Below are 24,563 nucleotides of genomic sequence, written 5' to 3'. Positions count from 1 at the left end.
CTTGCTCTAGGTCAGGGTTTTTCAAACTAGGGGTCGGGACCCCTCAGGAGGTCGTGAGATCATTACATGGGGGGTCGTGAGCTGTCATCCTCCACCCCAAACCTCGCTTGCCTCCAGTATTTATAATGCTGTTAAATACATTAAAGTGTGTTTAATTTATTGGGGGTGGGGGGCTTGCAATATGAAAGGGGTCACCAGTAAAAAAGTTTGAGACCCACTGCTGTAGGTCCTGGTAAAAGGAGAAAAAACAACCCACTGGGATCGAATAGCTGTAAAAGTCACCCATCAGCACGGCTCTAGGTGCACTTTACATGGGTTAAAGTGGGGCCAATTAACTTTTCTCAGTAAGAAGCACTTCTGCTCCACACCTTTAGAGGCAGCACAGTGAGAGAACAGGCTGGGTTCGTCCTCCCTCAGGTGCCTGCTGAGTGCCTGGCCTGAGGATAGGTAGGATAGTTCAGAACTGCAACGTAAAACAAGTCAGAGAAACCAATGCGCAGCATTTAAAAGCCTAGAATGGCCCTTTTAATCCAAGAGACAAAAAACAAATTTTAAAATACAGCCATTGAAAACATGATGAATTAAGAAACATGTAAACACTGCAGAGGCTAAATTACAAGTTGCACTGCTTGGTTCAGTACCTATGCACCACTCCCCACATCTGCTTGGAAGAGCAGGGGACACCCTGCTTGAGTGAGCGGGGACACCCACAGCACAGGATAAAACAACTCAGCATGGGCTGGGCTGCGAAAGCCACAATAGTTCCCCGCTCCTCTTATTAAACAGTTGTCTTTTTCTTTTCTGTAGTCTGAGTTGAATTTTCATGTCTGTCCTCTCAAGAGCCAATCATTACAGATGGGGCAGGTATCATCACCCCAAACACAGGACATAATAGAAAGCAGGTTGAATGATCTAGTCAGAGAAGGTAAAAATGTGGGGAGGGGTGACTCTCAAGCCTAGTCCTATGATGGGGGACACGCAGGTGAGGAAAAGTTAGCAAAAGGAAACATTTTGGCTCATGCACCTTTTCTGACTAATCCCTCTCACAGTGACAAGCAGATGCTGTCTGAAAATATTCCGGGGAGGGGAGAGGGGGATTTCCATCTTTAGGCAATCTCCTCAGGTCCTTCACTGATCCTGTTTCACCACTCACCTAATGCAGAGATGTGTTCACCCACTAGGCTTCTTAACACCAATACATACTACAACCAAGAGAAGTATTCAAGCACAAAGGGATTTCAGGATGGCTGTTTTGAGATGAGGCAAAGGGGAGAGTGGGTCAGGATGCAGCTGGGTTAGGGTCAGCCACACAGATACCATCTGTTACGCGGACTGTCTCCCAAAGGGAGCCTCACCTGTTTTCAAATGATTGTGCATTGCCACGGCACACCTGGATCCCTCTAAATGGGGTAGAAGCAGAGCAGGCTAGCCGCCGAAGTAGCGTCCACGTTCGTTTGCTACACGAGGCCCAAAGCACACCGCTATCCCTACGCATGATGTAACAAAGCAGCTGCCTTTAATAGGACTTGGCTTCAGTCTGAGGGAGGAGACTGTCATTCCAGTCCACAGCAGGGACCTCTCATGTACAGAGGCAGAGTAAGCTGCACATCCTCACTACTACAGTGCAGAACACGGTGTGACACTAGTGTTCACAGCAGAGAAGAGGCAATTAACGTCCCCTGGGACGGAGCAGGACTCTCCATCTAGGATAAGAACCATAGCCCTATGTGTGACTGAGTGAAAATAAAACTTAGTTTGGCAAGCAGAAAACACATTTATCACTGAACTACAGCAGCTTTCTTACTACGCAAACATCACCCCCCTCCCACCCAGACCCCACCACCACTACAGGCACCAGGGCACTGTCTCACACACAGCACGTTGCAGAAGATGCTTTAACTTCCCAGCAGTAAGAGAACAGCTCTACATCCAACCAGAGGAAATTTCAGATTCAGAAGCAAGCCTGGCAGAACGTCAGGAAAATCATCAGTACAGCTCCCATTATAGAGGGAGTTGATGTCCCGGTTTAGTTCAGGTTTCTGTCGCCATATGCTGGTTAGAGGTTTTATTACCTGCTTCCTAGAAAGGGATCTAAAAAGGATGGAGAACATCTAAATCCAGTCCATCAGTGAAGTCTAAAAGACCATCTCTGAACTTTAAAGGAGGGCTGATCCCACTTAACTCAAAAGATTAAATGGAGTTTATTTTAAGAGTGAAAGACATCCCATACTCAGGTCTTCAGATAGCTTCATGCCCAAAGACACCACCACTACTGTCCTCATCAGGCCCAACTGATCAAGAGCTGTCTATGGAAGCAAAAAGTGTTGCCTGCCATCTTGCTTCACTTCACTTAGCAGCACCTACAGGCCAGTAACTCCTTAAACAAAGGAGTCCCATTTGCTAGGAATAGTAATAGCCCATCCCAGGTGCTATGGGGGTATCCTTCAAGCCTTTTGCATAGAGGTGCCTTTAAAGAACACCCCCGTGTCCCCTTCTGTCCCACCCTACTACTCTTTCAGATAATTTGCAGCCGATCAGAGAAGTCCCCATGAGGTTTAACCACCGCACCACTGGGGTGAATCCTAGAGACAGATGAAGCAGAGTTTCATCCAGAGAAATTGGAAACAAGGAGAAAGCCAGAAGGGAAACAGTCCATCATTTACTGCAGCACTTCAGAGGCTGCACAGGCCACTGCACTGATGCTGCTCTCTCACACCCCACAACGCTTTCCCCTGTACAACTCCTAAGGAGACCTGACTGCAACTGCTTCCCACAACAGCATGTGGAATCTGTACCACCACTCTATTACACACTCCTCTATCTCCAACATACACAAGCTTCCCAGGGCTCAGCTGCACCAGCGTGGCTCTATCATACAGCATGGATTACAAACTACAGCCTAACCTCCCGGAGGCGAGACTATCAAGGCTCTGTGCGCTCTCTTTCATTGGCCAGTTTCCTCCCAGACTCACACTGCCTAGCAGCTCTGCTAGCTCTCCCATACCTCGTCTGCCCTTTCCAGTATCCATACGCCGGTCAATTCCACTCTCCGCTACTATCTGCGTTTTTAAATGTTAACTATCCCCCCTGCTCCCCCTGAGACGCTGCATCCATGAGCTCCCAAGGCAGGGACACAAAGGCAGCATCATCTGCTACGCTGCACAACCTGGCTCTGTTATTCACAGGGCTGATTCAACTAATTATATAACCATTTGCAGCAGAGACTCCAGGAACAGTGTGGGGGTGGGGTGGGGACATCAGGCAGGCTACACCTCAAGCTTAAACTCCACTCACACACACTCCCGCCTTCCAGCTAAAATGCTTCATCAGGCTCCCTCCTCCCACTCACCTCATGAGGGCTTCTCGATGGCAGCAAAAATGCCTTCCTACATGCCCAAAGTGACACCCCTACCGCAGAGGAGGCACAACAAATTTCCCCTTCCCCCTCCCGCCTCCCCACTGCCATGCTGAAGGGGTCTCATGGCAGCGGGAAAGTCAGGCAGCCCAATGGCCCCTGCATGTGTAAAAGCAGCCTACCCCAGAGAAATGTAGGAGGTTGGGGAGCACCGAGGTACGTTCAACTTTGTGCCGTGGTTGCTGTAGCTTACATTGCCCCTTCCCAACCCTACTGGTCCTTCGAAGATCAGAATTAAGTCAAAAAACTGATATTGATTTTCATAAGTCTCTGGTGAAATATTTTCTTTTCCCCTCGTTGCTGCTGCCGGCCCCAGACACTTGGGTTCTGCAGCAGCCTCGCTCCACAGGGTCTTTCACTGCCGGCTGTTGTTTTCTGCAGGCTGGCTGGGGGTCCTGGCCTCAGCATGGGAGGACGTCCCCTCAAACCGCTGAGAGGCAATGGCTGCCTGGTGGGACATGCTCTTCCTCACAATGTCTCCTTTCCGCCATAGCACCACCTCCTGTCAGACAGCAGGACACCGTTAGGACATGCAGCAGCTACGCTGGCCCCACCCACGATGTACTCATAGGTCTGAACATCTACCTAAACTGCTGGAGCAGTAACTTGCATCCATCCCCAGATGCTGGCCTATTCCACTCTCCATCCTTCAGCTGGGAAAAACCATTACAGCTTCAAGAGAGGGGCCTAGGCAGTGCAGACCTCTGGAAGGCCAGATGGTAACACTCCACAGAGGATGGGCCAGAGGCAACCACTAGATGTCAGGTCTGTCCTAGTATGTTGGGCAACATTGCCATGGTTAATGCAGTGCAGAGAATTGATAGGGGGATTACGGTGGATAAGCCCTCTCCGAGGACCATCCCCTAACACACCCAGATACGCAGGTGCATTCTCTATCCACACCCCAAATGATCTGACTCCAGTGGGTACCCAGGAAGGAGCATCTTCCCCCACATCACCAGCCAGGTTGTCCAACATTCTTCTGTTGCTAGTTATAATGGAGCACCCGAAGAAGCACTTGACTGGCTGGCTACATTCCACCCCATGGTGCAGTCACACCCTTTCTCACCTGCTGTTTGAAGTAGCGCCTTTCTTCTTCATCTATCAGTACCAGGTTGAGGTAATAACGCACTGAGAACTTCTTATTGATGTCCCTCATAGTAGGTGTCAGCTCATAGCCTGCCAGGAAGAGTCTGATTGGAATGGACTCCCCTGCAAAAGGCATGAGTGTAGGAACAACATATTGAGTCAAATCTTACAAGGACAGTACTGGCACAATAAGGTAAAAGCAGAGCAAGCTAACGCCTCCAACTCTGTGCTTGAGTCTGGCATACCTTATCACTGCTGGATGGGGTTTGGGCCAAGTGCCCTCGGCTCCCACAGAATAGCAGTTAGCATGCTTACTCCTTAGCAGGGTCAAGCCCTTTGTGGCAAGCGTCCTTCCTCCACTTCAGTAGCACAGGGTTCCCTTCATTGCCCACAGCATTGGAGGAGAAAGAGAATGGAATGACATTCCTTCTAGCTACTGACAAGGGAGTTCTAGAACATACCTGCAAGTCACCACTGCTGAACACTATCATCCAGAGAGACCAGCTCTCTCAGGGGATTGGCAATGAGGTAAGATACCCCCTTTCAGCGCTATGTTCTGAGACCAGGCCCAGGTCAGTAGCAGAAGTCTACTCCGCTGTGCCACTGACTTGCTAGGAGACTTAAAGACACCAGCAATGTGCCTCAATTTCCCCCACGTTTGTAAGCTGCCATGAGATTCACCAGTGAAGAGGGATGCACAAGCCAGCTATTACCACACAAGAAAACAGGCCCTCAATTGAAGATAGATGACAACTTTATGGGACTCACAGTAGTTCCCACATTCCTGCAAAAATTAATGGTGCAAAACAAGCTCTGGTCCCCCCCAAAGGTTCTAGGAGAGGAATGTAAATGGTTCCCCACTCCTTCTCACCTCTCACAGGTGCCCCGTCCATGATCTCATATTTAGCTATTGTATCATTCTCGTGGTAAACATTGGGGCCGGTCCCTGTTGTCTCTCTCTTGATGATATCTATCTCCATGTGTTTGATCTTGATCCGCACCAACAGGAAGTAGATTTTTCCAACAATCACATCTTTTAAGTGGTACCTTGGGAGGATAGGCAAGACAGCCACGATCAATTTTGGTCTCTGCACATCAGAGCAGGAAACAAGTTGACAAGCTGGAATGTGCCTGTCAGACACTTCCCCATTCTCCTCAGGGCCCACTTCAGATTCCACGGGCAGCCCAGCCACATGTTCTGGGCTGCTCCAAGCGATAACCATGCATTCATGCTCAAGTCTCTGGGCATCAGCAAGTCTGAGTGGGATTACTGGATAAAATGAGGAGACATCTTAGGCTGGACATTCATAAGAACTTCACAACAACAAGATCCAAGTCGCCCAGTGGCAATTGCTGAGGTAATTTAAAACAACACCCTGCAGGAGGACGCTCCAGCACTGGGGCGGGAAAGGATGGACTAGATGTAGTCTAAACTGGTAATTTCCAACTTCTGTGCCTGAGTTAACAGCCACATAGTCCCACATTTAATCACGCCATTCTGGCAAACAGCAGAAGCTGTGCCATTGGGCCACCCGGGACTCAGAACAATGGGAGTACTCAATCCGACTAAAATAAAACCACCTTCATCCCAATTCTATGCACCCCCTCAGTATGTGGGTGCAGATGCCTCCATCTGGATAAAGCACATTCCAGGGTGGTGGTGAGAGGGGAAGAGATCTAAAGCAGGAACAGTCTCAGCACTTCAATGAACAGCCTGCCATCCACAATAGGGAACAGGGAGAGCTAAGATAAATTACAGGGCCCCACCTAAAGTCTACAACAGGAGCTGCCTCTGCATATCTAGTCGAGTTAAGCAGCCTCTAAGGGTACGTCTACACAACAATTAGACTTGCGTGACTTGCCCGTGCTAGCTGACTTGGGCTAAGGGGCTGTTTCATTGCTGTAGACTTCTGGGCTCAGGCTGCAGCCTGGAGCTCTAGGACCCTGCAAGGGTCCCAGAGCTGCAACCTGCGCCCCGAAGTCTGCACTGCAATGAAACAGCCCCGTGAGCCAGCTGTGTGGTTTTTTTGCAGTGGAGACATGCCCTAGGAGTACCACCTGGCCTACCCAGCAGGCTGCATCCCCTCACGCAGGAAGTTCTACTCAGCAGCCGTTCTCAGGACACTTACTTGGATTTGTTATACTCAAACTCGATGTGCAGGCAATCCTCGATTCCCACCTCCATCTTGATAGAGGAATTGAGCTCCGGGTAGGTGCTGAGTGTGTGCACGACGATGTCCATCTCCTTCACCACATCATTTAATCTGCGGCTGACGGTCGCTCGGAGGAAGTACCTGAAAGGGGAACACCTCATCCATTAGAACCCTTCCAGACTACATCATTGGGTGCAAAAGCCACGGAGGAAGGCGTTAGGGTGGAGGAGAGAGGAATGTGGGCTTTGATGGAGCCGCTGAGACCATCTGGTCCATGCAATCCAGTAACCTGCCTCCTGTAGTGGACAATAACTGATGGTTTAGAAGAAGGTCAAAGTCCTTTGTAGTGCACCTGAGCAATTGTACATTGCTGTACATAGGGGAGACGTTCCAGCCTGAACCCTATGGCTTATTGCCCTAAAGCATGAGATGTGAGTACACTAATCACCACCTCGGTAACTAAATATCGATCATAAAATTATCCAGCCCTCTTAAATGCAGCCACAGCATTTGACTCATTGACTAGATTTCAAGGGGACAGCCCAACTCTGAAATAGGATTTGCAATTTGTAAACAACAATATGTAAGCAAGGCTTTTTTTTTGCATCTAAGCCACGATTAAAATAAGCAGGCCTGATTACCAAACTTCTGAAACACATTTAACTGTCTCTGCTGGAGACTGAAGCAAATGACCAGACATTGCTCTTTTATTGCCAAATAAATTGGAAGCATTTGGGAATCAGAAAAGACTTTGGTTTCCCTTATTTTTTAAACAAGAAAAAAAAAAAAGGAGCAACTCAAGCGTGATGCATTTGCACAAGAGAAGCCATTTTACTACTGAGCCCGCCACACAGCTTCTGGAACTGCACTCAGTGCTTGACATGCTGTCCCAAGACGGCGCTGCATTCCATTATCACAAGTGTTGATAATTTAACATTCCATTTCAGCCAAGGATCAGATGCACAGAGCCTTTGGCTGGCGTGAGCGATCGCAGTTGCAGCACAGACAAGAGATATCAAGAAGTAACTGCAGACTGGAGGAACAGAGGGGAAGCCAGAGAGAGAAGCGTGGGTTTTAGAAGAGGGGGAGAAAGAGGAATGACAAAAAGGGCTGAGACCTCCCTTTTCAAACGTGTGGCTTTCACAGGAGTTGGTAGATTTTCCACAGATTTTCTAGGCATCCCACACATAGTATCTGAACTGTCAATCCACCCCCATGCCCTAGTGCTTCAACACGAAATGGGACTATACTGTGACCCCCCACACAAACAGCAGCTTGAGGGGCTCAACACATGCATGCACATGAAGGGCCACAATTCAGTTTAAAAGGGAGAGTCCAGTAAACTGTGTATTTACTAGAGAGATACAGATTATAAATTAATTTCTTCAGCAGCCTTTAGAAATTATTAACACTGCTCTGTTCTCTCTACAGGGTTAACTGGGAGTGTGGTGCCCCTCTCAGCCGGGAATAGCATTTTATCAATATTTCCTCCCTGCTGGGGGGAAACAGCTCGGGCTGGAACGCCTGGGAAATCAGATTTTAGAAGTTACTGTCAGCTTGTTTTGAAATGATAGAAAATGGTTAGTTTAATAGCAGTTCAGTCACTTTTCAATGACACGCCCCTCTTAAACAATTAACACTCCTGAGCTCTGATTTCCCATGGGTTTCAAAGGCAAGACCCATTCCCCATGGCCCTAGTCTATGGGCTTGTCTACACTGGCACTTTACAGCTGTGCAACTTTCTGTGCAAAAACACCCCCCTGAGCACAGCAAGTTTCAGCACTTGTAAAGCACCACTGCAGACGGTGCACGAGCGCTGGTAGCTATGCCCATCATGGAGGTGTTTTTTTAGAGCGCTGGAAGAGCGGTGTGACTACACAAGCCACGTTAAAAGTGCTACCGCGGCAGCGCTTTAACATTGGCAGTGTAGACGAGCCCTGTGTTATCACACTGTCAAAGTTGTCAGTTCCCTGTTGGATTTTCAATTGTTCCTTATTATATTTAAGGATCGTAGTTCTATCTATTCTTCCTAATTCGACTCTTAGACATAGGCATTAGACCCTCGTGCTGCTGTAGGGCTATGAGGTCCAGATACATGCCCTGGTCGTGGGAGCCCTGGGCGCTTGGGACCCCCACAACGAGCCAGTACTGAGAGTGTGCGGAGTCGATCGACGCTACGCCCGGCTCATGAGACAGCTCATGGTGTCTGACACCATCAGGTGGTCCAGAGACATCTACATGGAACACATCATGGGACACCACCAGCACCAAGTTGAGTAACCGAGAACACCGACCAGGGAAATAAGCCACTTCCTTCCCTGACGAACCGAGGGACGCACCCTACCCATGTACTTATTCTCTACGCCAATATCGACTTGGACTCTTAATACATTCCATGGATGGCATACCCGAGCCCACTTATCCACTGACGCTTTAAAAATTCTCGCACCCCAATCTGGATCTATGCTGGTTACAGGGCCAGTGAAAGGAAGTTTTGCGCCCTAGGCGAAACTTCCACCTTGCGCCCCCCCCCCCCCCTCCAGCAGCTCCCTGCCCCCACCTCCACCCTGAGGTGCCCCCCCCGCCCTGAGGCACCCCCCCCGTGGCAGCTCCCCTCCTCCCCCCGGAGAGCCGTGCGGCAGCTCACCACCCCAGCTCACCTCTGCTCCGCCTCCTCCCCGAGCATGCCGCCCCTGCTCTAATTTTCCTCCCCTCCCAGGCTTCTGGCGCCAAACAGCTGATTGGTGCTGCAAGCCTGGGAGGCGGGAGAAGTGAAGCGGTAACTGCGCGCTCGGGGAGGGGGCGTAGGAACACTGTAAAAAAAATTGGGGGCACTGCTTTTTGGCGCCCCCAAATCTAGGCACCCTAGGCAACCACCTAGTTTGCCTAAATGGTAGCACCGGCCCTGGCTGGTTATGTGATATGTATGTACCTTGTGAACCTTGTAACCGATACTTGCAATCCCCCATAACCCAAGCCCAACCCCAGATGTACAGTACCTTCCCTCTTAACTTGTGTAAATTTGATTTTAAACATTAACTTTAATAAAATTTTTAAATCTGTTGGTGTGTGTTCATTTGGGGTATCTTGGGTACTGGAGCTCTTACTAGAAAGACACTCCATGAAAACTAATGCACAGGGAGAAGGCTGAAGCTTGGGACTGGGAGAAACCCGACAGCAGGAGGAGACTCACCGTAACTTCACGTTCTGCCCCGTGTAGGACTCGTATGGTTTTTCCACATGTGTGAATTCGAAGTCGAATGTCTGTGACTGGGTGAACTCACCAGGACGGGCCAGATCCTTCACCAGAGAGACAAATTCATGGTGGTTGCCCCGGTCATAGTAGAGCTCTAGGAAGAGAATACTCGGTTAGGCAGTGCTGCTCACTCCCATGTGAGGAGGTCAGCTTTGGGAGAAGAACTGCACCAAATGGGCATGGCAGAAAGGAACCAGTCCCCTACAAAGCCTCTTCCCCATTCTATCCCTTCTCCTCTACTTCCCAGAAAGAGAACGTCTCCCTGGAAATCCTGAGGTTCAAACACAAAGGGCCATGCTTCATCCAGCCCCAACTGGGCCAGATACACAGTGAGAGGAGTGAGCCAGGGTCTCAAGAATAGAGATGCACTGTTAGGTCCTTGACCCATCACAGGCCCAAGCTCATTTTGAAGTGCCGGTAAAAACAAGGATCCGATTTGCAGATTGGTTTGTGCACCTTAGAAATCAGCAGTGCTGTTCCCCTCACTGGACAGCTCATGTTCACACAGTGGCTTACGTTCTCCTCTCTCATGCGCATGACAGAGTCCAATACAACGGAAGGAGTGCTCTCTTAATGGTTCGATTTAGCAAGTCTAGACTCCTGGGTTCCATTCTTGGGTCTGCCACTAATTTATTGTGACGCCCTCAATACTTCCCTCTTCCGTATGCTTTTTTCCTCATCAATAAAATGGTGTCAGCTACCCATCCCCTTTGCTACATTAGTATCTGTAAATTGCTTGAGGATCCTCAAAGAGTGTCATCCTCCATTGTACAAGTAGAAAAGAAATAAGACATCCCATGAGCTCATGCAAAATATCCAACCCACGGGTAGGGGAACAGGACAGGGTGGTGTCAAAAATAACTGAGAAGGTTGGTAAATATTCCACTCCCATGAAAGCAGGTGAAGACAGATGAGACAAAGAAAGCAGGAGCGGAGATTCCCATGATGTCTCCTCAGCTTTACTCACTTACCCCTACCTACAAAAACAAAACCAGAACATCTACGTGGGTCAGTTTAATCAAAGTTAATATATCCAGACTACCTGCAAAGACAAGGAACCATCACAGAGCAAAATCAGCAGCTAGTGCCATCCCTTCTCTCATCACTTCCTGCAGAGCCTCACCTTCAGAGTCTAGGCACTGGACTTCTAACCAGTAAAAAACAAAGCCTCAAGGCTTCCCCAAAATGGGGAAAGCAGAGACAAAGCAGAAGTGTGGGGCTACGAGGCTTCCATCTATCATTGCTCATGCCTCTCAAAGAAGGTTAAAGCAACAGAAAATGCAGAGGTGACCCCATTAGCTCCAAGGAACAAAAAAAGGTAAAGAACCCCATTGATTCCACAGTATGCCAGCACTCAGCATGTGACCATGCACAGAACACATCTTCAAGGAGTAAAGCTGAGCTGATGGCTCTATGATGGATACATGTATGGCCAGGGAAATGTTAGGGAACAAGGGTATGTGTGGACAAGTTGCTCAAACCAGCTGCAGATGAAAAGGCAGACATTGTCCTGCGCCCTCCCAATTGTTCCAGCGGTTCTCCAAACATAGCCGCGACCAACTGACCATCTTTAATATAAGGTGGCCCATAGAAACTACAGCCCCTAGAATGTAATTTTCCATCTTGATCCAAGATAACAGAAAGTGACACACTGGGGGACCTGTATTCAGCTCGCTATTATACACAAGGGTAAAGGCAATCTACTCCAGTTTCCTGTATGCTGTGCTCCCAGAAAGTTGCCAAAACAGCCCTTTGGTTAGGAAAAACTTGGGCAACCCTCATTCTTACAATCTGGAGCTGAAATCACAGCTAAGACGAGGTCAAATATTATCACATGTCCACTGAACCCCACTACAGAGGCTTTCTGAAGGGCTGTCTTGTTGTTAGGGCACTAGCCTGGGACTCAGGAGATCTGGGTTCAGCTCCCATCTCTGCCACAGACTCAATGCGTGACCCTGGGCAAGTCACTTATTGTGTGCCTTATCTCCCCAGCTGTAAAATATGGGATAACGCTTTGTCTTGCCCACCCTTTTGTCCACCTTACCTCTTTAGACTGGAAGCTCTTCGGGGTTGGAATGATCTCTACTGTGTTTGTACAGCATCTAGCACAATGAAGCCCTGATCTTGGTTGGATCCTCTGGGCGCTAATGTAATACAATGATATAATAAAGGATCTCTCCATTCAATACACCTCCACAAAGAGAGAGGAGGGATGCTCTTTTATGTGATGGGGAGGGAATGCAGGAGCGACATACAAAGAGACATGGACTCATCTCACGGCACAATACCAAAGGCAACGACTGAGTTTAAACTGGGAAAAAACAGACTGTCAGCGTACTAGGCTCCCAGCAACTATTGCCAGGGGCTGAGATTGGCCCTTAAACCTTTAGAGGAGGAATTGAGGATTTTTCATATTTAGAAAGACATTAGCACGTCAAACGTTAGAAAAAAATCCCTGTTTGAGTTGTTCAGCAAAGGCAGAGTTTTCCATTACGACTTTTTTTTTTTTTTTTTTTAATTTACCAACCTTTTTAGGATGATCTCAGAGAACAGTTACTGCAGACAGACGGATGTCCAAAAAGGAATCTGCACTATCCATCCATCAGAGGAAAAACTGTCCTGGACGTTAACCAGAGAATCAGATACAGGACTCCTGAATTGTATTCCCAGCTCCATCACAGACCCTATGATCTTAAACAAATCACACAACGTCCCTGTGTTCAGTACCCCATCTGTAAAATGGGGGTAATGCCTATTTCCGTCTAAATCCATACTGTGAGGCATTTGGAGATGGAAGAGGCTATAGACGCACAATCAGTTATACCCTCTTTAAGACTACTGGGCTGTTTTTTTGTTTTGTTTAAAGGTAATATAACCAAGCACAACCTGGACCTCAAGTCTGGTTATGAAAGCTCTCTTTATACCTGTAATAGACACATACTACTTATGGAGTGCTTCATGAAGTCAAAGCACTGAGCAAATGTATCAGTCTTCAAAACTCCTCTCTAAATATTATTTTTGGAATATCGTAACACCCAGAAGTCCTAGTTATGGAGAAAGACTCTGATTGCGCTAGATGCTGTACAAACACAAACACTCTGCCTTCCCCAAAGAGCTTACAACCTAAGCACTCATTTTACAAATGGGGAAATGAGACAGGTGGAATGCCTGTCCTAGGCTGCACAGAGAGGCAGTGGTGGAACAGAGAGGCAAGCTCATGCTCAGGTTACTCTGGAGATTTTAAACCCAGAGGCAGGTTATAATCCAGTTTCTGATAATGGGGCCTGTTTATATATAATTAGCTATGTGCTTTCTCTGAATGCAGAAGTGTAACATGTGGTGCAAGTGGAGAAAATCAGAAGAGAAATTAAGTAAAGATGGTGGGGCTGGGTGGGGGAAAACATCAATTTAATCTTCTGTGCCAAGGTATTTACAAGGAAATGTTATCCATCTCGAGTTGAAAATGTTGATCACATTGATGTGCAGGTGAACAGCTTCTACTGAGATTTTTAGAGCAGACAGGATCACGGATTTAAGGTCTTGTCTGAAAAGTCCCACAGATGCATGGTACAGAGTTAATACATGAATAAAAACTGTGCAAGTTTATCACTTCTTTTAACTCAGACGAGTCCACGAAATCTTTAGTTCTTTATAAAAATGGCATAGTGGGTATGGCAAGCACCTTCCCTCCTGTTATGGGGGGAGGAAAGCACTTCTCTAAATTGGGTTCACACAATATAAAATCGCCAAATTCAAACTGCAATCACAGACATGACATAGCTCAGATATCAGGTGACTTTATATGGATAAGTGGGCTTGGCCACCCCAACAGGATGAGCAGAATCAATGGAGCTGGGGACAGCAAGCTTTGAAAGGAAAGGAAAGGAAGTTGACCCACAAGGGTAGTTCGCTTCTGGGGCATAGCTCATGAATTGAAATGTGCACATACACCAGCTGGTCTGTTGCCTCATGCCCTCAATATAACAATTACCTCCCAAGGCAGCCCTGCCCATCACACACAGTGTAATCAATAGCACAGTAAATGCAGCTAGAGATGTAGCAACATGTTAATAAAAAGAATGGGGAATAATAAAGAACCCAGTTTTAAGGGATGCTGCTGCCAAGATATTAGAACTTAAAAATAACCCTGGAAGTTTGAATCTGAATTTAAAAATCTCTCTCTATATATTTCAGAGCTCAGGTCACTGAATGAGCAGAAACAGGAAAATAGGATGAGAGAGAACAATGACCTGGAAAAGGAGTGGTAATACCTCCACTCTGCACAGACACAAGGGTATAGAACACATGGATTGTCCAAACCTAAAATGGGATTTGAAATAATTTCTGATAATCAAAGGACTTTTCAGTGTAATTACAAGACGCTGGGGATCATAACCCAGTTTCCGAGAACAGGATGCAGTGTAACTATATTCCCATTTCCTAGGCTAATGGAGACGGAACCTTGCCAGTGTTAACATTTAAGTACGTTCAACCTGGAGGAATTACTAATTCAAAACAAATACATAAGGCTCCATGCAATGCACTGGTACATATTGCTGCCCCCACTGAAGGGGTTTAGTTTTTTGAATTTCAGAGGGGAAAGAGCAATCAGACTCCAACCAGAGGAATCACTGCAGGATGGCAGGCCCATGACTGTGTTGCAAGCCAGCCTTAGGAAGCTGTGAGCCCAACCCACTCCTCCATGCTGGTACAAATTACCGCTCCCCTCCACCTTCCCAATTAAAGTCCCTGGCGTTCCACCATGCAATACTCACACCCCGATTCCCCTCTCACCAATTTGTCCGATGAACTCCACCTTGATGCCTTGGTGCTCCAGCCGCTTGTTTGGGTGCTTGAGGGTGAGGGTGACCCGACCTGATACTGTCTCCCCATCATAGAAGAGGAAATATTTCTCCTTCTTGCCCTCTTCAGTCTTGTGCTCAGCCCTGCGCCTGCTCTCTGCATCGCTCAGCACCAGCTCCAACTCCGCACTCTGCCCAAACCCAAAGAAGCTCATCTCACTGCTGGGGAGGAGGGGAGGACAATCCCAGAGGGCTCGCGGGGTTGCTGTGGGGAATGGGGTGTACTACTCCAGGGAACACTGGAGGAGTGGCAGCGTCTGAGGATTTTGTTTTCTTCAAGGGGCTCAAATACTATGGCGACGGATGCAGTACAGAAACCCAGATAAGGAGAGGGGATGTAATCCAATTTTGGGGATGAAGACTGGAATGCTAAAGGATCCTGGGGAGGTTCAATCCTAGCAAGCTGGGGGACTTCAGGCTGGAAGAGGGTTCAATACAGCTCAAAGGCACTAGAGGGATATATATTTCTGGGGGAAAGGGATAAAAGTAACCTCAGAGCGCTAGAGGGCTCCTGTTGCTTAGGTAGGGGAGTATGTTGCAACCCAGAAGGCTGCAGCTTAGGGAAGGGTGGTCCAATGCAACCAAGAGAGGGCCTAGAAATCTGCTTAGAAGGGCGATGTAACAGCCTAAGGAGCTGCTGCCGTTTAGGAAAGGGATGCAGCACAAAGGTCGCCTACGGAGTCTGCAAGCCGCTGCTAGGAGATGAATTACAAGGGAGGGCCGCGGCAGCTGGAGACCGAGGGGTTCAATGCACCCCGGGGGGCTCTGCTGCCTCTTACCTTCACTGCTCAGGAAGGGGTGGGGGTGCTGGGTAACAAAACGGGAGAACTTACCGCTTGGGGTGGGGGCTGCAATGCAGCAGGGGCACCCGTGCTGGGGGAAGGAGGTGCAACTGGGAGGGTCCCCCCAGTGGGAAGGTATAGAGAGTACCCCAGCAATGGGGCGAGGGGGCGCAAACGGGGAGGGGCCCCGGCTGTGGGGCGAGGGGGCGCAAACGGGGAGGGGCCCCGGCTGTGGGGCGAGGGGGCGCAAACGGGGAGGGGCCCCGGCTGTGGGGCGAGGGGGCGCAAACGGGGAGGGGCCCCGGCTGTGGGGCGAGGGGGCGCAAACGGGGAGGGGCCCCGGCTGTGGGGCGAGGGGGCGCAAACGGGGAGGGGCCCCGGCTGTGGGGCGAGGGGGCGCAAACGGGGAGGGGCCCCGGCTGTGGGGCGAGGGGGCGCAAACGGGGAGGGGCCCCGGCTGTGGGGCGAGGGGGCGCAAACGGGGAGGGGCCCCGGCTGTGGGGCGAGGGGGCGCAAACGGGGAGGGGCCCCGGCTGTGGGGCGAGGGGGCGCAAACGGGGAGGGGCCCCGGCTGTGGGGCGAGGGGGCGCAAACGGGGAGGGGCCCCGGCTGTGGGGCGAGGGGGCGCAAACGGGGAGGGGCCCCGGCTGTGGGGCGAGGGGGCGCAAACGGGGAGGGGCCCCGGCTGTGGGGCGAGGGGGCGCAAACGGGGAGGGGCCCCGGCTGTGGGGCGAGGGGGCGCAAACGGGGAGGGGCCCCGGCTGTGGGGCGAGGGGGCGCAAACGGGGAGGGGCCCCGGCTGTGGGGCGAGGGGGCGCAAACGGGGAGGGGCCCCGGCTGTGGGGCGAGGGGGCGCAAACGGGGAGGGGCCCCGGCTGTGGGGCGAGGGGGCGCAAACGGGGAGGGGCCCCGGCTGTGGGGCGAGGGGGCGCAAACGGGGAGGGGCCCCGGCTGTGGGGCGAGGGGGCGCAAACGGGGAGGGGCCCCGGCTGTGGGGCGAGGGGGCGCAAACGGGGAGGGGCCCCGGCTGTGGGGCGAGGGGGCGCAAACGGGGAGGGGCCCCGGCTGTGGGGCGAGGGGGCGCAAACGGGGAGGGGCCCCGGCTGTGGGGCGAGGGGGCGCAAACGGGGAGGGGCCCCGGCTGTGGGGCGAGGGGGCGCAAACGGGGAGGGGCCCCGGCTGTGGGGCGAGGGGGCGCAAACGGGGAGGGGCCCCGGCTGTGGGGCGAGGGGGCGCAAACGGGGAGGGGCCCCGGCTGTGGGGCGAGGGGGCGCAAACGGGGAGGGGCCCCGGCTGTGGGGCGAGGGGGCGCAAACGGGGAGGGGCCCCGGCTGTGGGGCGAGGGGGCGCAAACGGGGAGGGGCCCCGGCTGTGGGGCGAGGGGGCGCAAACGGGGAGGGGCCCCGGCTGTGGGGCGAGGGGGCGCAAACGGGGAGGGGCCCCGGCTGTGGGGCGAGGGGGCGCAAACGGGGAGGGGCCCCGGCTGTGGGGCGAGGGGGCGCAAACGGGGAGGGGCCCCGGCTGTGGGGCGAGGGGGCGCAAACGGGGAGGGGCCCCGGCTGTGGGGCGAGGGGGCGCAAACGGGGAGGGGCCCCGGCTGTGGGGCGAGGGGGCGCAAACGGGGAGGGGCCCCGGCTGTGGGGCGAGGGGGCGCAAACGGGGAGGGGCCCCGGCTGTGGGGCGAGGGGGCGCAAACGGGGAGGGGCCCCGGCTGTGGGGCGAGGGGGCGCAAACGGGGAGGGGCCCCGGCTGTGGGGCGAGGGGGCGCAAACGGGGAGGGGCCCCGGCTGTGGGGCGAGGGGGCGCAAACGGGGAGGGGCCCCGGCTGTGGGGCGAGGGGGCGCAAACGGGGAGGGGCCCCGGCTGTGGGGCGAGGGGGCGCAAACGGGGAGGGGCCCCGGCTGTGGGGCGAGGGGGCGCAAACGGGGAGGGGCCCCGGCTGTGGGGCGAGGGGGCGCAAACGGGGAGGGGCCCCGGCTGTGGGGCGAGGGGGCGCAAACGGGGAGGGGCCCCGGCTGTGGGGCGAGGGGGCGCAAACGGGGAGGGGCCCCGGCTGTGGGGCGAGGGGGCGCAAACGGGGAGGGGCCCCGGCTGTGGGGCGAGGGGGCGCAAACGGGGAGGGGCCCCGGCTGTGGGGCGAGGGGGCGCAAACGGGGAGGGGCCCCGGCTGTGGGGCGAGGGGGCGCAAACGGGGAGGGGCCCCGGCTGTGGGGCGAGGGGGCGCAAACGGGGAGGGGCCCCGGCTGTGGGGCGAGGGGGCGCAAACGGGGAGGGGCCCCGGCTGTGGGGCGAGGGGGCGCAAACGGGGAGGGGCCCCGGCTGTGGGGCGAGGGGGCGCAAACGGGGAGGGGCCCCGGCTGTGGGGCGAGGGGGCGCAAACGGGGAGGGGCCCCGGCTGTGGGGCGAGGGGGCGCAAACGGGGAGGGGCCCCGGCTGTGGGGCGAGGGGGCGCAAACGGGGAGGGGCCCCGGCTGTGGGGCGAGGGGGCGCAAACGGGGAGGGGCCCCGGCTGTGGGGCGAGGGGGCGCAAACGGGGAGGGGCCCCGGCTGTGGGGCGAGGGGGCGCAAACGGGGAGGGGCCCCGGCTGTGGGGCGAGGGGGCGCAAACGGGGAGGGGCCCCGGCTGTGGGGCGAGGGGGCGCAAACGGGGAGGGGCCCCGGCTGTGGGGCGAGGGGGCGCAAACGGGGAGGGGCCCCGGCTGTGGGGCGAGGGGGCGCAAACGGGGAGGGGCCCCGGCTGTGGGGCGAGGGGGCGCAAACGGGGAGGGGCCCCGGCTGTGGGGCGAGGGGGCGCAAACGGGGAGGGGCCCCGGCTGTGGGGCGAGGGGGCGCAAACGGGGAGGGGCCCCGGCTGTGGGGCGAGGGGGCGCAAACGGGGAGGGGCCCCGGCTGTGGGGCGAGGGGGCGCAAACGGGGAGGGGCCCCGGCTGTGGGGCGAGGGGGCGCAAACGGGGAGGGGCCCCGGCTGTGGGGCGAGGGGGCGCAAACGGGGAGGGGCCCCGGCTGTGGGGCGAGGGGGCGCAAACGGGGAGGGGCCCCGGCTGTGGGGCGAGGGGGCGCAAACGGGGAGGGGCCCCGGCTGTGGGGCGAGGGGGCGCAAACGGGGAGGGGCCCCGGCTGTGGGGCGAGGGGGCGCAAACGGGGAGGGGCCCCGGCTGTGGGGCGAGGGGGCGCAAACGGGGAGGGGCCCCGGCTGTGGGGCGAGGGGGCGCAAACGGGGAGGGGCCCCGGCTGTGGGGCGAGGGGGCGCAAACGGGGAGGGGCCCCGGCTGTGGGGCGAGGGGGCGCAAACGGGGAGGGGCCCCGGCTGTGGGGCGAGGGGGCGCAAACGGGGAGGGGCCCCGGCTGTGGGGCGAGGGGGCGCAAACGGGGAGGGGCCCCGGCTGTGGGGCGAGGGGGCGCAAACGGGGAGGGGCCCCGGCTGTGGGGCGAGGGGGCGCAAACGGGGAGGGGCCCCGGCTGTGGGGCGAGGGGGCGCAAACGGGGAGGGGCCCCGGCTGTGGGGCGAGGGGGCGCAAACGGGGAGGGGCCCCGGCTGTGGGGCGAGGGGGCGCAAACGGGGAGGGGCCCCGGCTGTGGGGCGAGGGGGCGCAAACGGGGAGGGGCCCCGGCTGTGGGGCGAGGGGGCGCAAACGGGGAGGGGCCCCGGCTGTGGGGCGAGGGGGCGCAAACGGGGAGGGGCCCCGGCTGTGGGGCGAGGGGGCGCAAACGGGGAGGGGCCCCGGCTGTGGGGCGAGGGGGCGCAAACGGGGAGGGGCCCCGGCTGTGGGGCGAGGGGGCGCAAACGGGGAGGGGCCCCGGCTGTGGGGCGAGGGGGCGCAAACGGGGAGGGGCCCCGGCTGTGGGGCGAGGGGGCGCAAACGGGGAGGGGCCCCGGCTGTGGGGCGAGGGGGCGCAAACGGGGAGGGGCCCCGGCTGTGGGGCGAGGGGGCGCAAACGGGGAGGGGCCCCGGCTGTGGGGCGAGGGGGCGCAAACGGGGAGGGGCCCCGGCTGTGGGGCGAGGGGGCGCAAACGGGGAGGGGCCCCGGCTGTGGGGCGAGGGGGCGCAAACGGGGAGGGGCCCCGGCTGTGGGGCGAGGGGGCGCAAACGGGGAGGGGCCCCGGCTGTGGGGCGAGGGGGCGCAAACGGGGAGGGGCCCCGGCTGTGGGGCGAGGGGGCGCAAACGGGGAGGGGCCCCGGCTGTGGGGCGAGGGGGCGCAAACGGGGAGGGGCCCCGGCTGTGGGGCGAGGGGGCGCAAACGGGGAGGGGCCCCGGCTGTGGGGCGAGGGGGCGCAAACGGGGAGGGGCCCCGGCTGTGGGGCGAGGGGGCGCAAACGGGGAGGGGCCCCGGCTGTGGGGCGAGGGGGCGCAAACGGGGAGGGGCCCCGGCTGTGGGGCGAGGGGGCGCAAACGGGGAGGGGCCCCGGCTGTGGGGCGAGGGGGCGCAAACGGGGAGGGGCCCCGGCTGTGGGGCGAGGGGGCGCAAACGGGGAGGGGCCCCGGCTGTGGGGCGAGGGGGCGCAAACGGGGAGGGGCCCCGGCTGTGGGGCGAGGGGGCGCAAACGGGGAGGGGCCCCGGCTGTGGGGCGAGGGGGCGCAAACGGGGAGGGGCCCCGGCTGTGGGGCGAGGGGGCGCAAACGGGGAGGGGCCCCGGCTGTGGGGCGAGGGGGCGCAAACGGGGAGGGGCCCCGGCTGTGGGGCGAGGGGGCGCAAACGGGGAGGGGCCCCGGCTGTGGGGCGAGGGGGCGCAAACGGGGAGGGGCCCCGGCTGTGGGGCGAGGGGGCGCAAACGGGGAGGGGCCCCGGCTGTGGGGCGAGGGGGCGCAAACGGGGAGGGGCCCCGGCTGTGGGGCGAGGGGGCGCAAACGGGGAGGGGCCCCGGCTGTGGGGCGAGGGGGCGCAAACGGGGAGGGGCCCCGGCTGTGGGGCGAGGGGGCGCAAACGGGGAGGGGCCCCGGCTGTGGGGCGAGGGGGCGCAAACGGGGAGGGGCCCCGGCTGTGGGGCGAGGGGGCGCAAACGGGGAGGGGCCCCGGCTGTGGGGCGAGGGGGCGCAAACGGGGAGGGGCCCCGGCTGTGGGGCGAGGGGGCGCAAACGGGGAGGGGCCCCGGCTGTGGGGCGAGGGGGCGCAAACGGGGAGGGGCCCCGGCTGTGGGGCGAGGGGGCGCAAACGGGGAGGGGCCCCGGCTGTGGGGCGAGGGGGCGCANGGGTGGGACTGGGGATGAGGGGTTTGGAGGGCGGGAGGGGGCTCTGGGCAGCATGTACCTCAAGCAACTCCAGGAAGCAGTGGCATGGCCCGCCTCTGGCTTCTACATGGAGGCGTGGCCAGGCGGTTCTGCATGCTGCCCGGTCCGCAGACGCAGCCCCTGCAGCTCCCATGGGCTGCAGTTCCCAGCCCATGGGAGCTGCAGGGGCGGTACTTGGGGTGGGGACAACACATAGGAGCCGTAGGGGGGGACATGTCACTGCTTCTGGGAGGCACACAGAGCTGCGGCATGTGCGTGCAGAGCGGCCCTCAAGCCCACTTCCTGGCTGGAGCGCGGGAGCTGGGCAAGCCCCAGACCCCGCTCCCCAGCAGGAGCTCGAGGTCTGGATTAAATTGGCTGGCGGGACGGATGTGGCCGGCGGGCCATAGTTTGCCCACTCCTGGGCTATGTGATTCTAATTTGCCCTTGCTAAAAATTTCCATAAGAACGCTACAGCAAAACTTAGGGGTGGGGGGAAGGGTATAAAAATAATTCTGTTGATTTTGGGCTTTGTGTTTTAATAAATAAATAAGACACACAACAATTGAGCCAAATTTTGAACTGACATTCTTGCTGAAATGTTCAGCAACAGCAAATCAGATGTGTTTATATATACAGTGTATATGTGTATATATTATCTAAGTTGTATATAACTTCTACACACTATTACTGTAAATGCTCTTTGTCAATAAGAAACTAATATGAAATGTAATTCTCAAGTTTATTTCTTGAAATGTGCAATAATCTCATTTTTTTCATTCCATTTTAAATAAATAATCATTAACATCTGAAGTTTTTATCTTGATTTCTTGCTAGTACAATAAGTAAATAAAATTTTCAAATGGTACTTGGGGATAAGCAGCATTTTTATCCATCAAAAATCATATAAATAGCTACATCTAAGTTTGTATTTTGACCTATACACAGGTATTACTTTTCCCAGCATTGAAACACAGCCAGCTACAGCCTGTAGTATGGCAGCTGTTTAACAGTGATCAGCGACGCTGCACAATAATTTAGTGCAGGAAATGCATAATATTGCACCTAATTGAGAGTGCTCTGGCATTGTTATTTTTTAAAGAGGAAAAAAATAAATTAGTCTTTGCAAACTATTGTAAAGGTGGAGGGGAGATCAGATTTTCATCCTGCCATTCTGAATTATATCATCTTTATTTTACTGTCTTTAAAAGTCTAATTGGACTGTCACTTGTAGTTGGAAAAGCCACACTCCCAAGAATGTCAGGAACATGGAGAACAATTTGAGTGTGAAGATGATACCTCCGTGAAATTACCCAGTAACTGAGAAGCACAACTACAAACTATCTCGATGCGAAGCAAAGATAGGAGGAATAATAAGAGGCCAATATGGCTCTCTCAAGAACTCTTTAATGACCTGGAAATCAAAAAGGAATCCCTACAAAAAGTGGAAACATGGCATAATTGCTAAGGAGAAGTACAAAAGAATAGCACAAGCACATAGGGACAAAATCAGAAAGCATAAAATTAGTTACATCTAGCAAGGGAGATAAAAGGCAATAAAAAGAGGTTCTTTAAATACATTAGGAGCAAGAGAAAGATGAACAGTCCAGAGGAGAGCAACAAAAATGATAAAAAGTTTAGGAAACATGGCATATGAGGAAAGGTTAAAATATTGGGCATGTTTAGGCTTGAGAAAAGAAGACCAAGGAGAACTTGATAACAGTCTTCAAGTATGTTAAGACCTGTTATGAAAAGGACTGTGATCAGTTTTTCTCCATGTCCGCTGAAGATAGGATAAGAAATAATGGGTTTAATCTGCAGCAAGGACGATTTAGATTAGATATTAGGAAAAACTTTCTAATTCTAAACTGACTATAAGGGTAGTTAGTCTCTGGAATAGACTTCCAAAGGAGGTTGTGGAACCCCCATCATTGGAGGTTTTAAAGGACAATTTGGACAAGCACCTGTCACGGATGGTCTGTGTATACTTGGTCCTTCCTCTGGGCTGGGGAATGGACTTGATGACTTCTCAGGGTCCCTTCCAGCCCTACATTTCTGTGATCTAAGGCATTGTCCTTCCCCCCCCCCACTATCTGATTTCTTTCCTGATGAATGGTTAACAGAGGTCTCTAAGGTGCCACAAGTACTCCTGTTCTTCTTTTTGCGGATACAGACTAACACGGCTGTTACTCTGAAACAGAGGATTACTGTTTCTTCCTATTGTGGTAATTATAAATTGTTTGTTTTCATGTTTGTCCAGGTGCCAGAGATATGGGTACCCTTAATAAGCTATTATAAAGGAATAACTTATACATCCGTATGTCCTCTTGTAATTACTGTGATGCTCTAAAAAGAAGAAAGGGGAATGGAATCTCATAGCAGAAAGAACCTTCACAAGCACCGGCCTGGGACAAATTCCACCACTTTCTGAGCTCCCGATAGTTTATGATCTTTGATGGTGAATTGTTTCCTTTCACCTCAGTAATGGAGAATACCACAGCATTTTACATTTTTATAATCTGCATAGGGACAAGAAAAAATAGCTTCTAAGTTTTAGACCTATAGCACTCCAAATGGTTTAAGATACAGAATCACATATTGAAAGATACTGACACATCTGCAATCATCTGAGGCTCCTGAGTTAACAGACCCTCAAGGAGAGGCCTGTGGCAGGATGTTTTTGGGAAAGGGTCCTTTGCCAGTTCACTAACAAAACATTGAATTATTGAACTTCCTTGCACAGTGCAAGGACTGTACAATTTCTGAGGTTTTCCTGAAGGGATTATGCGTGGGGAAGACTTTATTCTTGGTTAGCTGGGGGGAGTCACCTTGTGAATATTGACCTGACTCATTTTTTAATGTTTTTTTATAAGTTGTATCTTTGCTTGAAGTTTAAATAGGTGCATTTAAATAAGTCAAAGTGAGAGATTTTTCTTTAAAGGATTGTTGTTCTAAAGGTTTTGTTAGTACCAGCCCAAAGTGCGGGTATTAGTACTCCTGTCCTAAACTGTTTTATACTCATAAAAAACCTGCCACATTCCTTCTCAGAAGTGGCCACACTTCAGTTGTAAGTGAAGTGATCCCTGTTTATATTTTTAGATAAAACTTATAAAGTGCTTTGGAATGAAAAGTTCTACATAAATGTATTATATTTTTTACTTTTTGAATAAGTGTGTGTGTTTTGCATCTTTTTCCCCCAGCCTGGGTTGACACAGTCTGGGAACTAGATTTCACTGAGACAGAGCCTCTGGATTCCAGAATAGAAGAAGGGATCACAGAGGATGGACTTGACGCCTTCAGCGAACTTTACAAGAATCTTTACTCTTTTGTTGCCGAGGACCATGGGACCACTGAAGTAAGTTGGAAATTATCCATGTTTCTACTTGGTGGCAAAGATGTACCCACTGAATCTTCCTACTATCCATGCTCTCCCCATCTTTCTGTAGTAGTTTAGTAATTAAATATTTTGACCTCCGAATGAGTAACTGATATTTTATACAGTTGTATTCAAAGAATACATATCTGAGATGCAGGCTGTTTCAGAGAAGGGATCTTAAAATTAAAAACCTACATATGTGGGGAGTGGACAGAAGGACAACTTTTCAAAATCCTAATGGTAGCTGACAGGGAAATGTATTGCCCTGGTGTGGTTCACAAGAGAGTTCTACAGTTAAGTCGTGACTAGGCATCTTGTGAACTTAAGTGTTATTCTAACCATCTCTTCTCCATCCATTTACTTAAAATCATGAAAGAAAATCTCTAATTTAAACAAGTTTGGTTATCCCAAGTGATGTGGTT

The 24,563-nt window shown here is 53.8% G+C and overlaps 2 protein-coding genes across 2 annotated transcripts in view; one reads left to right on the top strand and one right to left on the bottom strand.

The window, feature by feature from the left end:
* Positions 1–497: 497 nt before the first annotated feature.
* On the bottom strand, positions 498–15,799 carry VPS26B (VPS26, retromer complex component B). The gene is made up of 6 exons (XM_034754621.1): positions 14,708–15,799; positions 9,851–10,007; positions 6,634–6,798; positions 5,376–5,551; positions 4,485–4,627; positions 498–3,917 (listed from the first exon to the last, which is right to left on the bottom strand). Exons 1-6 carry the CDS (start codon positions 14,928–14,930, stop codon positions 3,771–3,773), a joined length of 1,011 nt encoding a protein of 336 aa, XP_034610512.1. The 5' UTR covers positions 14,931–15,799; the 3' UTR covers positions 498–3,770.
* Positions 15,800–23,970: 8,171 nt separating this feature from the next.
* NCAPD3 (non-SMC condensin II complex subunit D3) overlaps positions 23,971–24,563 on the top strand; it is a 40,285-nt gene continuing 39,692 nt past the window's right edge. The window contains exon 1 of the mRNA XM_034754747.1: positions 23,971–24,120. The gene's annotated coding sequence lies outside the window, so the exon portion shown is untranslated. The remainder of the gene's footprint in view (positions 24,121–24,563) is intronic.

This window comes from Trachemys scripta, chromosome 21 (assembly GCF_013100865.1).
Source record: "Trachemys scripta elegans isolate TJP31775 chromosome 21, CAS_Tse_1.0, whole genome shotgun sequence".
NCBI classification, from domain to species: Eukaryota; Metazoa; Chordata; order Testudines; family Emydidae; genus Trachemys; species Trachemys scripta.
Note: the sequence above shows the minus strand (reverse complement) of the source record. Positions and strands in the feature narration are given on the sequence as shown.